We start from the raw sequence: 13,025 nt of genomic DNA, 5'->3' as shown, positions 1-13,025 counted from the left end.
GCAGGGTAATCTATCAAATAGCGCACCTCTAACTTTGCACAGTACTAATACATATAGTAAAATCAGTTACACTACAAAATGCTATACTAAATAAACCACAACTTATTCATAATACTGGGAATACAAAGTTTCACAAGGGATAAAGATGGGCATGGGCGGAGCAGGGGGTGGCTTATGGTGCTTGAGTACTGAATGTTTTTACCAAAGCCCCGGTAATACACTTTTTTCTTCTCGCTCGCATTATTTTTGAAAGTCCATGTCTAAGCTCACATCAAACCCAGACTAGCTGCTAGGCCTAATGTTTTTGTATTTGTATTATTTTGTTGTAGGGTGGGCCAGGGAGCCAAACAAGCTAGGGACGCCCTACGTCTTACTCAGTGCTCGAAGTGGGCCGGTACTCACCGGTACGCAGTACCGGCACCTCTACATTTGACTCTTAAGCGTACCGGCACCTTTTCTTGCGTACCGGCACCTTTTCTTGCGTGCCGGTATGCTAGATTCGAAAAAGTTATCTAGACAGCACCAGCTGATGCGTGACTAAAACAGATGTTCCACTGCTGCTTTCAAACCTAGAAACTAAACGACTTTCGTTTGTAAGTAACTATGTTAGACTGGCTTCAGAAAGGCACTAAAATATGGAACGCCAACTGTGCCAAAACGTCTGAATTGTTGAAGTCTGTACACGGCCGTTGGGTGCTACCACTTCATTTGTTTCTGAGGGGAAACCAGATAACGATCATTGCAAGAGAGAAAACCTGTCCACACTCAACCGATCTTGATTGAATTACGGTTAAGAAATAAGCTAATATAAATTGGCAGTGACATTATCAACAACTGTAGGCTTTTGTAAGCTACTGAAAAAATGACTACATTTGTATACTATATCATATTCACATTTTGAAAAAGGTATACATTTAAGTTTGCTAAAGTGCCCACTAGATGACAGTGTGAGAGCACAAATATTAAGGGCAGAGCCTCTGGTCAATTTGATGGGTATACCCAAGGATAAATTGTGGCGCAACAGCAAGAAAAATAACATTACAATAAAACAGGTTAGGAATACACAGGGTTGAAGACAGCTGGACAGTACACAGAGTAGCCTTATTCAAGAAATAAAACACGTAATACCCATGGCAATATACAAGTAATATCCAACACAGCACAGGGAATGTACAAAATACTTTTAATGTAATTGAGAGTAAATGAAAATGTACAGGGTCTGGATAGGGATGGGAACCTATCAGTAGTGGTAGTGGTTCCCAACCCTGGTCCTCAGGGCACCCCTGTCCTGCATGTTTGAGATGTTTCCCTGCTCCAACACACCTGATTCAAATGAATGGTTATAAGCAGGCTTCTGCAGAGCTGGATAATGACCCATTCATTTGAATCAGGTGTGTTGGAGCAGGGAAACATCTCAAACATGCAGGACAGGTCTATAGGATAAAGACCTGTGTTATGCTGGGTACAAACAAAAATATTTTTAAAATATTTTAAGATTTTTAAAATGTGAGAGACCACAAACATGGTGGACAAGAACATCCTAGATTTAACCTTTTTGATCCTATAGTATGTGGTGTTTGTCCTAGGGGTTCTTCCGAGCGGTCACTCTTAACACACCTCACATCAAGGGAAAATCTGGTAAAATAATCTGTAGATAATCGGGACATAACCTATGATTGTCGGAAGGGGGAAATCGGCCAAAAATCAGCCCGATTATCTTGTGGTGTGTACCCAGCATTAGTCAGAGCATGTTTGAACGGAGTTGTAAATTAGTGGAGCACGGAACAGAGTCCATCCATCATCTTCCGCTTATCCGGGGGTCGGGTCGCGGGGGCAGCAACCTAAGCAGGGAGGCCCAGACTTCCCTCTCCCCGGCCACTTCCACCAGCTCTTCCTGGGGGCATTAGGACACGCAAACCCCTCCACCGCGGTAAGGTGGTGACTCAGGGAGGGGACGGAACAGAGTGCCATTAATTAAACCTGAGCAAGGAGCGCACATTATTAATGGCCCAGTTTCCCAGACATGGATTAAACCTCTAGTCCTAGTCCAAAAGTAAGAGAAAATGACTAGGCTTAATCCATGTCCGGGAAACTGGGCCATATCGGCTGTAAGAACAAATACAGTAGTATGTAACAAATGTGAACAGATTTAATCTCCATGCCGCTAGTCTCATTGCCTGAGCAGCACCTTTGGCCAGATATCTGGTGCATTCCTTTGCCTATTTGGTAGGCTATTGAATGTTTGAATCCCCTCTGACCTTACATGGGGCATAGCGCACACATTTCTTTTTTCACTCACGCTGGTGGTTGTATAGTTTCAGCATTATACTTTTTCATGCCAAAACGAATCTTTAATAAATGTTGTAGGCTATATGACCTTTCATCAATTATTTACAATCTCCTTGCATGCTCTGCGCTTGGAGTCATTATAGGCTATGGTTGCATTCATCCCGAGGTGCATCATTTTCGTAAAATGAATGACACTGAATAGTTTGTCATGAAATGCTTGTCTTAAATTGTCTCAAATTGTAGGCCTATGTGTAGGCTAGAGTCACATATATTTATGCATAAAGTTGAACATGTTTATGAAATGTCTAAAGTTGGTAAATTTAGATGATGTAGGCCTAGCTTAATATTCTAACCCAAGGGGGTTAGTATATTATGCAGTGTATATAATGCACTGTACATTTAAACATTAGTTCTCTGCTTTTTTCTAAACTGTCGGAGGCCAAACACACCACAAAACAAGGCTACAGCAAAATATGGGCTAATGACTTGACTAGGAATTAATTCGCCTATGCACTATAGAGGCTTTATTTATTATTATTATAACATGTATATATTGCATATTTCCGGTACAGCCAGAGCTAGCCTTTCTCTACACAGAAGATGGACTGGCCACGTTCCGCAAGGCAAACACGTGCGTCCTGGTGCTGTACTTACCTGTGGGCCAGACTTATGACAACTTTAAAAGAAAGGTGGAGCTTGGAATAGGCTAGAATAGGTTCTGCGGATCAGTTTGTGGAGGGCTAAATGTAGTCGTAAATTAATTTTATTTTACATGAACACATGAATGTATTTTGTTCTGTTTGAAGGCATGATACTCATCTTCGAATTTGTAATGTATGTGATATGCTGATCCGTTGGGAGGGCTGAATATTGTTTGTCCTACATGTATCCTATTTTCATAGTTACATAATGCAATAACATTAAACACACTATTGTATTTGGTCTGCTCATCTTTATTACATTAATGTGATTGAGACTGCTTACTCATTCCAAGGCCTATTGACTATATGATTACAACAGCTAAATGTGTGTGCACTGTATTTAAGACAGAACATTGAGGACCTGATCAGTTCCCAAACTATCTACACCCAAAGGATTGTGTGTTGCCTGAGGTGTTCCAACTGTTCGTCACTTGGTTGAAATTGGTTTAGGGAAACCACAACTCTTTGTAGCCAGTCAAAGGCAAGTGCAGCCGCCCCCTGGTCGGCCACCCCCGGAACTGGCTGCTCCAAATATACCTTGGATACCAGTCTGAAGTTGCAACTGTTGTGTCAAGACATCCTTGCACAAAAATATGATATGGGGACATGTATCTGGCAGTCCTCAGTAGGTGGTGATTCCATTGATTGCAAAACAATCCAAGGTCACATTTTATACGAGGCAGGTAAATAAGTGAAGAGCCCAAAGATGCCTTTCGTTGTTGGCAATAATGATTCCTTCATTTTCTCTATAGATATGTAAACAAGGAGTGGTAGATATCTGTTTCAAGTCTTATTGTCAGGTACACAGAACACCAAAGTCAGACTGGGCACTGACATTTTTGGGACAAGACAATGCAAAGCAACCTGGCATACCATAATAAGAACTTTGATTACATCTATGATAAGCTAAAAGAAATAATAAATTATAAACCTCCTAAATATAAAAAATAGTATACAATATATTAGACCTCTAATACAGATAATGACCTATACTAACCTAAGACAAGTGGGGTACAGTTAGTGCAACCAGTAGCTGAAAGTGACAGTGTGTAAAGTGACTACTGAGAAATGCATCAATGTAAAGTGGCTAGTGGTGGCCTGCCGATGATAAACTCAGACCTGACCACACTACGTAGGACCTTGCGGTTTTTTTTGTCACGCCGCTCCAGACATCTCCCCACAGTCTTTCAATGCATTGATTATGAGTGCTCATCCCTCAGGTTGATCCTCAGAAGACATCCATGAAGAGGCAAATCGCGTTGTTTTCCCCTCCATAGTCACAGCTGACTCTGGATGGGACACCAAACTGGGAGACTGTAATGGACCTGTTTTCGGAAGCAATGTCACTACTGTTGTTGTTGTTAGAAGCCTTCAGGAAAACCACCAGTCGGCTGAACCCATCGATTCCTCCATGGATTACAATCCTCCACCTAAGAGATGAAGAAAAAATAAAAGATTTCACTTGCACATCTTATTTTATAAATAACAAAAAATATATAAATGGCTTGAATGCAGCTAAAATGATTTGTATACATTTCTGTGCAACATGTTGGGCGTTTAATAGAAAAGTCCTAACCTCTATTGCATTCATGTGAAGCAGAAAATCCCATTTTCAATTCAAAACTCATAAAATAATCAGCTTGTCATTGGCTAGGGACACAGTTAGGGCAAATGAATAGCAGCACCTTCAGATCAAGAGCATCATCTGTTAGATCCGTGTAGCGACCTCTAAGAGAAATTTGTACCATCTATGGAAGACAATGTATACATATTAGAACTTAGATACATTTTTTACATTCATCCCCAGTAGTAACTAAACAAAACAATGCGTTTAACCCTTGTGTTATCTTCGGGTCATTCTGACCCATCAGTCATTGTGACCCACCGTCGTATTGCGACAACTTTACCGCATACCAAAACAAAGTGAATCATTTTCTTTTAACCGTTGGGCTGTCTCAGACCCCCCACATTGCGATGGTTAAAAGAAAATTATTTTTATTTGTTTTTGTATTGGGTAAAATTGGGTAAACACAACGATGGTTCGTTATGAACCTTTGGGTCATGTGACCCGAAGGCAGCACAAGGGTTAAGGAACAGTGACAAGGCAGCTATGTGGTACATGCGCATGCCATTTTTTTTCTCCAAAGATATGGGATATGAAAGAGTTCTATCACAGTATATCGATTTCTTTATGAAATCGATAGAAAGGGTAATTCTGCAGTGTTTTTGTCTTTGTAAAGAAAAACAAAATAGTGTATGGCTCAGTGAGAAAGGGGTTACATTATTCAGAGCTCTCCCGAACTAGTCCTTCAATTGACACATACCGTAACCGTCGGTTCACTGTTCTTCTTGAGACACCCAAGATCTCCGCAATCTGTTTAGCAGAGAAGTTAAAGGACAACAACATCTGCAACTGCTCTTGGGCGATTTGGTAAACCGGCCTTCCTCCAGTCTGTCCTCCCATTCGAGGTACGGTGAAACCAGGAGCAACTGCAGTTCAAGAGAAAAAAGTTAGAGGCATCGTGTTTTGAATCTTGCTTCTTCAGATCATGTTTAAATATGACGAGTACATTACCAGGTTGTTGCTGATCGTTGGCTTCCCAAATTAACTCGCTAATGAGCAAAAGCATTTCATCAACCACTTCAGACTGAAGCAGTCGCCCTCTGCTCCAGCGAACGCTCGTCGCCATGATCTCTAACCTGTTAGCATGACAAAATATATTAGTGGTAGCTCTAGGCCAACTACAACAAAGCTTGTTAAACAACTCTGAGATTGCTGGCTTCAGTAACATAACTGCATTCTGTAACGCAATATTCAAAGCCTTATAAAGGTCTAGTTTAGCGGCGTTAATTTGAGCTTGCTCATTATTAAAGAGTTAGCACTACAAGTGTGATGACGAGAAGTCAGGAGCCCAGGAGGACAGGACTAGCCAAACAGCTAACTATACTAAACAAGTGACTTGGCTTAATCAGAAACTAAATCAGAATGGGTTTTATTCGCCATGAAAGTTTGCAGACAAGGTATTTGCTTTGGTAGGAAGGTTCATACATTAAACATATAGGAATCTTAAATTTAAACATGAGGACTAACTATACTAAGGGTACATAACTAGCAATAATAAGTGGAATTAGAATTAAAGTAAAATATAAGTTGCCGTAATTTACTATATAAAACGTTGCTAATTTACCTGGTTAGAACAGTCTGTATAGAATCCTGGTCATCTGAAGACAAAAGTCGGTTACATTCTGCAAAAGTCTGGGCAGAAAGTTTGTGGTCTCATTTTCTGCCATTTGCCTCCACCAGAATTCGAAATCACACACAACCAAGCCCCCACCCCTCGCCCCTCGGCTTGAAACAACCAGTGGATGTAGGTGGTATTGCATTTGTTGTTAGACTTCCGGCTCTTCTGGTCGTTTTTATTCTATTAACTCCAGTAAATATCTCCCCCAATAATTTTTGTTCGATTCTCGAACCTGGCTCATACTACTAGATTTTTCATAAAATAATTTTTGCTAAATTTGAAACCAATCCGAAATGGGTAAACTAGCACCCCATGTATTTGCTTACGTCAATAAAAGTTGCCTGCAAATGTGCTGGCGGAGACTAACAGGGCACGAGCACAAAAGTTCACATTGGCTGATAGTCGATTTACCTGGAGCTGAATGAGTCATATTGAATGAGCACAGGGAGAAATGGCTCGAGTTGCCTGCCCTGTTGTAGCAAGTTTAGCAAATGGTTGTCACATACATGAAATGTTGTTAATATAGTTTATTCCTGTTATGAAATGTTGTTAATATAGTTTATTCCTGTTATTTTAACAGATTTGATTTGTCAAGAACGTTTTTACGTTCATGACATGATGGCAAATATTACATTATGTTAAGCGTGAGCATAGATTGTTGACATGTCTATCTGGAGCAAAGACGAAGATTAATACTTTAACTGATGACCACAATAAGAAATGATATAAATATGATTAGTGTTGCCTTCAGAAGCTTTTGTTAAACACAACCATTATTCTTTTTTTAATTTTTAATTGTGTCATCAAGCCAGACTGCTTTTGTGGGACAATGAAGGTCCTCAGTGACTGTTTCACCCCCACTTATATCTGATGGAAACGTCTTGTATATAGGCCTAGTTCTGTTAATATGCCCCTTTCAAAGGCAAATGTTAAATAAAGTATATTTTAGACACACTTCTCAAGCTTTTATTTATTACATTATTTCCCTTGTTAGATCACGTTATATCCATTAATAGGCGTTTGGTTTTGTAGAACATATAAAACACAGGCCACATTTCTACACTGATATGTACATTTCGTGGCATTTCGTTTGAAAATACAGTTGACAGTAAGCTATGGTAAGTCTGCATTATGGAAGATTTGTTACCAAAATAACTATTGAGCTTTCTTTGCCTGGCGAGAACAACGACGGAGCTAGGTGTTCATGTTAACAGTTTATTTAATCCGATACAATGCGTTGGAAATCATACTCAAATCACAAGAAAAAAAAGCAACATATGTGATGAGTTCCATCTAGAATAGCACTATATTTAGCCCTATAGCCTATTTCTAACAACCAAGTGAAAGGAATACTATACAATGACAGCATACATTTACATAAAGTTTGCATCATGTCTCTGATTCTTATCGGACTTGTACCCCATTCTGCCACTGCAATGCCTTAGCTCACACGCTCGCAACCATATAAATCTATGCTCGCCACTGGCTGTCGCAAAGTATGACGTGTACAGCTAGTTGCAAGCGTGCACGAGGTCTCGGAGCTAGGGAAAAAAGAGACACTGTTTAAAGCTAGACCGGAAGAGTCAGAAGTGGAAAGATGGCGTGGTCCAGTTTCGCACTCTCGCTTGCCTCACTCCGCCACTGAGCACTTTTCATAGAAATGAATGGGGACGCCATCTTGGAAGACAAGTTGCTTCCTCTAGTTATATTAACTCTATGCACACAACGTGTTCGTCCTCTTCTTTGGTTATTTTAATGTCGGTTAGCAAAGGTATTGGTGCATCATCGCCACCTACTGGACTGGTGTGATACAGGATAAACCACACCAGTTGTTCTTCCCCACACAAATGGACTGTCCCAAATACTAAATGATAGCTACCCAAGTTAAGCCCACATGATCACAGTAGGACTACGTACAGCCTAGCGCAGACACTAGGTCAAAATGGGGGGTGGCTATGTTGGTCCCAACCAATAGCATGGAAGCATAGATGGTCCAAACGTGTACAGACGTTAAAAACGGCCGTGTACACACATTCAAATGTAACGTCTGTACACGAACGACAATTCAGACGTTTTGGAACAGTTGGCGTTCCATACTAAAAGAACGCGTGTGCCAGAGCCAGACACGTCAACAGAGGTCCAAGTCCAACCAGAAACATCGGGTAGGCTACGAATCATGAGCTTCAAACTTGTTTAAATAAATACATTTATGCATGGCTGCGGGAACTAGGGGTGCTGAGGGTGCTGCAGCACCCCCTGACAGTGTAACAGACGTGGTCTTGCAAGCTCCGTCAGAGGTATCGGGCAAATCGTCCCGCACTGGGTTCGAACTTAACACCTCTGGCTTCCCAAGCGCCACCACTACCAACTACGCCAACGAAAAGCTAGCTATTCATTGATGCGGGTGGCCTGTTACATACCTGAGGAGTGAGTTTCACCGATACACACCGGCTACAACAGCACGAGAATTTAAAATGATATGACTAAAATCCACCACCGCGGAATAGCCCCGCAGTAGCGGACTGGCCATCGGGAGCACTGGGAGAAGAATAACGATGGAAAACCAGTGTAAGACACGTAAGGGTGGGGCTGAAAATAAGAGAAAAAAAAAAAACACATTCACCAATTAAAAAAACTGCAATTCTTATTTTACACAAAGCAAAAAAAAAAAAAAAATTTATATAATATTTTGCGCTCAAATAAAGGCCAAAAAAGTTGCCTCGCGCGCAAGGCGCGCTCGCATCAAGTATCGAACTAGCATCACATCAAACACAGATGCATGCATTCGCAGGCAGCTGTGGTGGCGTATACGGGGTCCGGGTCTGGTGGGCTGGCCTGGTCTGGATAACAGTCCAGGGCCTATTTTTACTCCCAGTCCGTCCCTGTCGCCCTGCAACATTAAGACACCCCCCTGATAAAATGTTCCTGAGGCTATGCATTTATGTCGTTAATAAATAGGCTAACAATAAATTGTGGTTGTACCAGCAATATCTCCAAGTTTTGTTTTTCACTGTAGAAATCTCTAATTTCATAATGATTTGCCAATGCAAGAGTACCGGTACCTTTTTTTCTCCACTTCAAGCACTGGTCTTACTATACTAAACCAGAGCCTGTTTAAGGAGAGCCTGCCCACTCCCTGTTAAGCCCCATTGTACCGAATTTTGTTGCAGTTCCACCAGGAGTGATCGCGGTCGAGTGCAAAATGAATGGGAGTGTATGGAGCTAAACGGCTACATTTGTCTCTTTCACCTGATTCGTTGAGAAATCTCAGATTTGATTGTAGTTTTTGCATGTTCAACATGGATTATAGGTAAAAATTTGAATGAACGAGTACTTATGTCCTTTCGATTTTACAGTGTGGCAGACAGCAGAGCCTTCATCCAACAGAGCCTACATGGAGAGAAAAGGTTAGTTAACACAAGATTAGCCAAAGCCCTTGACCTGTTCTTGACCTTCACTCAGTTCAAGTGTAGAAATCATCATGAGGTACATGTCAAAATGCACTTCAGAGGTCTTGGGAAGTCATCATTGTGAAGATAAGAGCCAGTTTTGGATCAAGTGGGTTAACTAGAAAATGTAAAATTACTTTTTACCTTATATAAAAGTGTTGTGAACTATGCCTTATTCTTTAGGACCTAAGAAGGTGACAGTAACCATGGCAGAAAAGCAAAAAACCAAGCTGCTTTTGTAGGTCAAACCACTTCTGACTGATTTGCCTTTTATATTAAAGTGATACACCTGTGTGAACAATCATAGAATGCAGATGAGGCGTTTGGTAGTTGGGATACAAAAAGTGAGTGTCTAAACCCCCATTGCACTTGACTGAAGACGCCCACACCGACTAGGACGAGAAGTGCCATCAGCCCACAACAGTTCAGGACTCCCCCCAGTTTAACAGTGGACATCATGAGGTACAAAAAAAAATGCACATCGAATGTCTTGCAAAGACATTGTGGAGAAGTGGACATACAAGTCTTGGATCATGTGCTTTGATGACAGTTAGCAGGAGATTCAAAAAATAAACTAATGAAAATATGTAATTGAAGAACACTCACCTTGAAAGACAATTACAAGACAAATGCTGCACTGTTCTTTCTGTAAAGCCAACTAAGTTAATGACCGCTTTGAAAACATAATTTATCCCTTTCAGCCTTGACAGAAAACCAACTACCAAACACTAAGAAGTAAAAGTGCCTCTTTTATAGAAGGTCACACCACTCTTTGCTGATTGGATAATTGGTGTCAATATTAAATTGATGCACCTGTGTGAGCCATCATAGATTGATGCAGAACATGTGCAGAGAGACAGAGACGGAGACGGAGACGGAGAGGGAGAGGGAGAGGGAGAGGGAGAGGGAGAGGGAGAGGGAGAGGGAGAGGGAGAGGGAGAGGGAGAGGGAGAGGGAGAGGGAGAGGGAGAGGGAGAGGGAGAGGGAGAACACTTAATAGAGAAAGAGAGAGGATGTCTGTGTGCATACTTCTTTTTATGTTTCTACTTGCAAATGTGTTCTTATGGAAAGTCCCACAGACTGGCTGGTGGCTCATATCATTATGATGATGTTCATCGTAACAAAATGTTTGATACAAAATGATCTATGAGCTCAACCAAGCTGTTAGAAAAATATTCAAAATAACTCGCTGACAAATTACAACATGATATGAGCATATCTCAAATTCACATGAATTCAACCATGTTTTCAATGACAAACTCTAGAGAATAAAGATTACCAGAATCCACACACATAAAGACACTCCTCCAATGTTCTGAGACTGGCTTTCTGTATGCGTTTGTGGCTTCTTGTGCAGTTAGGCTACGAAGCTCTGTTTTGACCTCAATTGAGATTCAAACCAACCTTTCAGTTTAAGCTCAGCAGTTGAGTGCAGGAAGCTCAGACATGTCTGCCACTGTGACTGTGACCGCCGTCTCTCTGTTCCTCTTCGCCTCCATCCAAGGTAATCTCATGCTAGGGCTGGTGTAACTGGAAATACCAGGGCTGGCTCTTGCCCTGGACACACATTTGCTGCGATTAAAAAGTATAATAAATTGAGCTTTAGGCACATAGTCTGTTATGGCCTGTGTTTGGTAAAAAATATATAATATTGCTTCTGGGTGTTATTTGGTATTAATCCACTGGATAGTATTTCAATTTTAAAAGTTTCTTATTCGGAGTTCTTATCCAACTCCTTTTATTTTGGTGATCTCCTCCTTCATGTGATGTATTTGACAGGGTTCGCAACTGATCCAGTTGTGCTGACAACAGCACTGGTGGGTGAGAATGTCACTCTGCACTGCATCCTAGACAACCATAGACTTAACATCTCCCAGATTGAGTGGACTAAAACAGAAGAATTTACAGAGCAAAAGATAATCATTTACAACCCCAATTACGGAGCCCATTCGTTTTGGGACAACGTGACGGTGGAGGCAGTAGTGGATCAGGGTCAGAGGCTGAGGGGAGCACATCTGCACCTCTCAGGAGTCCAGATAGAGAACAGTGGGCTTTACAACTGTGACCTCAGCACATACCCAAGCGGCTCCATGAGGATGTCTAACAAGCTGGAGATCAGAGGTACTGTATACACCCTTGTCTCTATGTAAATGTGATGATGTGTGTTTGCGTTACGTGTGCGTCTGTGTGTGTGTTTGTGTGTGTGGGGGGGTTCTCTCTGTCTGTTTTCCATCCTGTCTGCTCGTCGTCAGACGGGTGAAGCTGCATGAACGTGTACACTGGTTTCCTGCCCTCTTTTTCTTTCCTACCGCTCGACACGCCACAGCTGTCAACACGCATGTGTGCACGCAACGCACACACAACAGAACCCCAGCATGTCTCGTTATCTGTATTGAGTGACATCTGCTGGCCGTTTTAGAGTATCGTACCCTACGGTACAATTTGAGGGTTGACGTTGTAATTAGCAAAACCCTTCATAAAATTGCTTGAATTTCTGTGTTACAAAAAGCCATCACGGATCTTGATGTTTATGATGCAACACTTTTTTCTCCGTCAGGACCAACCCTTGAGACCCCTCTCTCAAACAGTACAACAGACGAACTCTGGAGCCGAAATGGGAGCCTGACAGAATCAAGCCACACCACCAGCCTTCCCAGTCACACAAAGACCAGAAGTTACACTGACACCAATACCAATGTGAGCTGGACCTCTGGTCTCCACACCAACCTCACAAATCCCACAACCGAACTGTCTGACGTCACCACTGCAGCAATGAACCACAGCCTCTCTCTGGATGACATCACTTCCTCTTCTGAAGAACCAGACATGCCCACCACCACGCTCCCGGTCACCCAAACAGTCCTGGACCAGTCAGTCAACTCCTCTGATGACCTGTCAATCAAGACTGGCGAGGCAACGCAGGGGTCAACGTTCAGTTACCCCACCCACGGTCCAACCACAGCGCCGCCTCCGGTCCAATCAGAGTCCACCTATCCATCCACAAACCAATCAGACACCTCTCTGTGGAATATGAGTCTGTGGAGCACAGTAGGTTATACAGGGCATGGATCCACCCCACAGACCTCCAGCCAGGCTGACGAGGAAAGGCCTCTATCACCCTCTGTCTTCCCAGAGGAAAACACCCAAACAGCAGCTTCCACTCAGAGCAGTGACCCTAACACCATAGGTGTCATCAAAGACGATGGTATTGGAGCTAACCGTACTACAGCCGCATATTGCACAACTGATGTTGTACAGAACCCCAGTTCTTTACTATTACATTCTTTACTATTGTTTTTCAGCAGTAATTCTGCCCCAGCAACACCAATACACCTGGGGAAACT

General features: G+C 42.1%; 1 protein-coding gene across 1 annotated transcript in view; it reads left to right on the top strand.

Annotated features, from left to right (window-relative positions):
• Window positions 1–11,097: 11,097 nt before the first annotated feature.
• The window catches only part of si:ch1073-15f19.2 (T-cell surface protein tactile), a 2,917-nt gene continuing 989 nt past the window's right edge, over window positions 11,098–13,025 (top strand). Inside the window, exons 1-3 of the mRNA XM_062485448.1 lie at window positions 11,098–11,185; window positions 11,461–11,802; window positions 12,239–12,886. Of these exons, the coding sequence (XP_062341432.1) occupies window positions 11,128–11,185; window positions 11,461–11,802; window positions 12,239–12,886 (1,048 nt within the window). The 5' untranslated portion in view covers window positions 11,098–11,127. The remainder of the gene's footprint in view (window positions 11,186–11,460; window positions 11,803–12,238; window positions 12,887–13,025) is intronic.

Source organism: Osmerus eperlanus, chromosome 19 (assembly GCF_963692335.1).
Source record: "Osmerus eperlanus chromosome 19, fOsmEpe2.1, whole genome shotgun sequence".
Taxonomy (NCBI): Eukaryota; Metazoa; Chordata; class Actinopteri; order Osmeriformes; family Osmeridae; genus Osmerus; species Osmerus eperlanus.
Note: the sequence above shows the minus strand (reverse complement) of the source record. Positions and strands in the feature narration are given on the sequence as shown.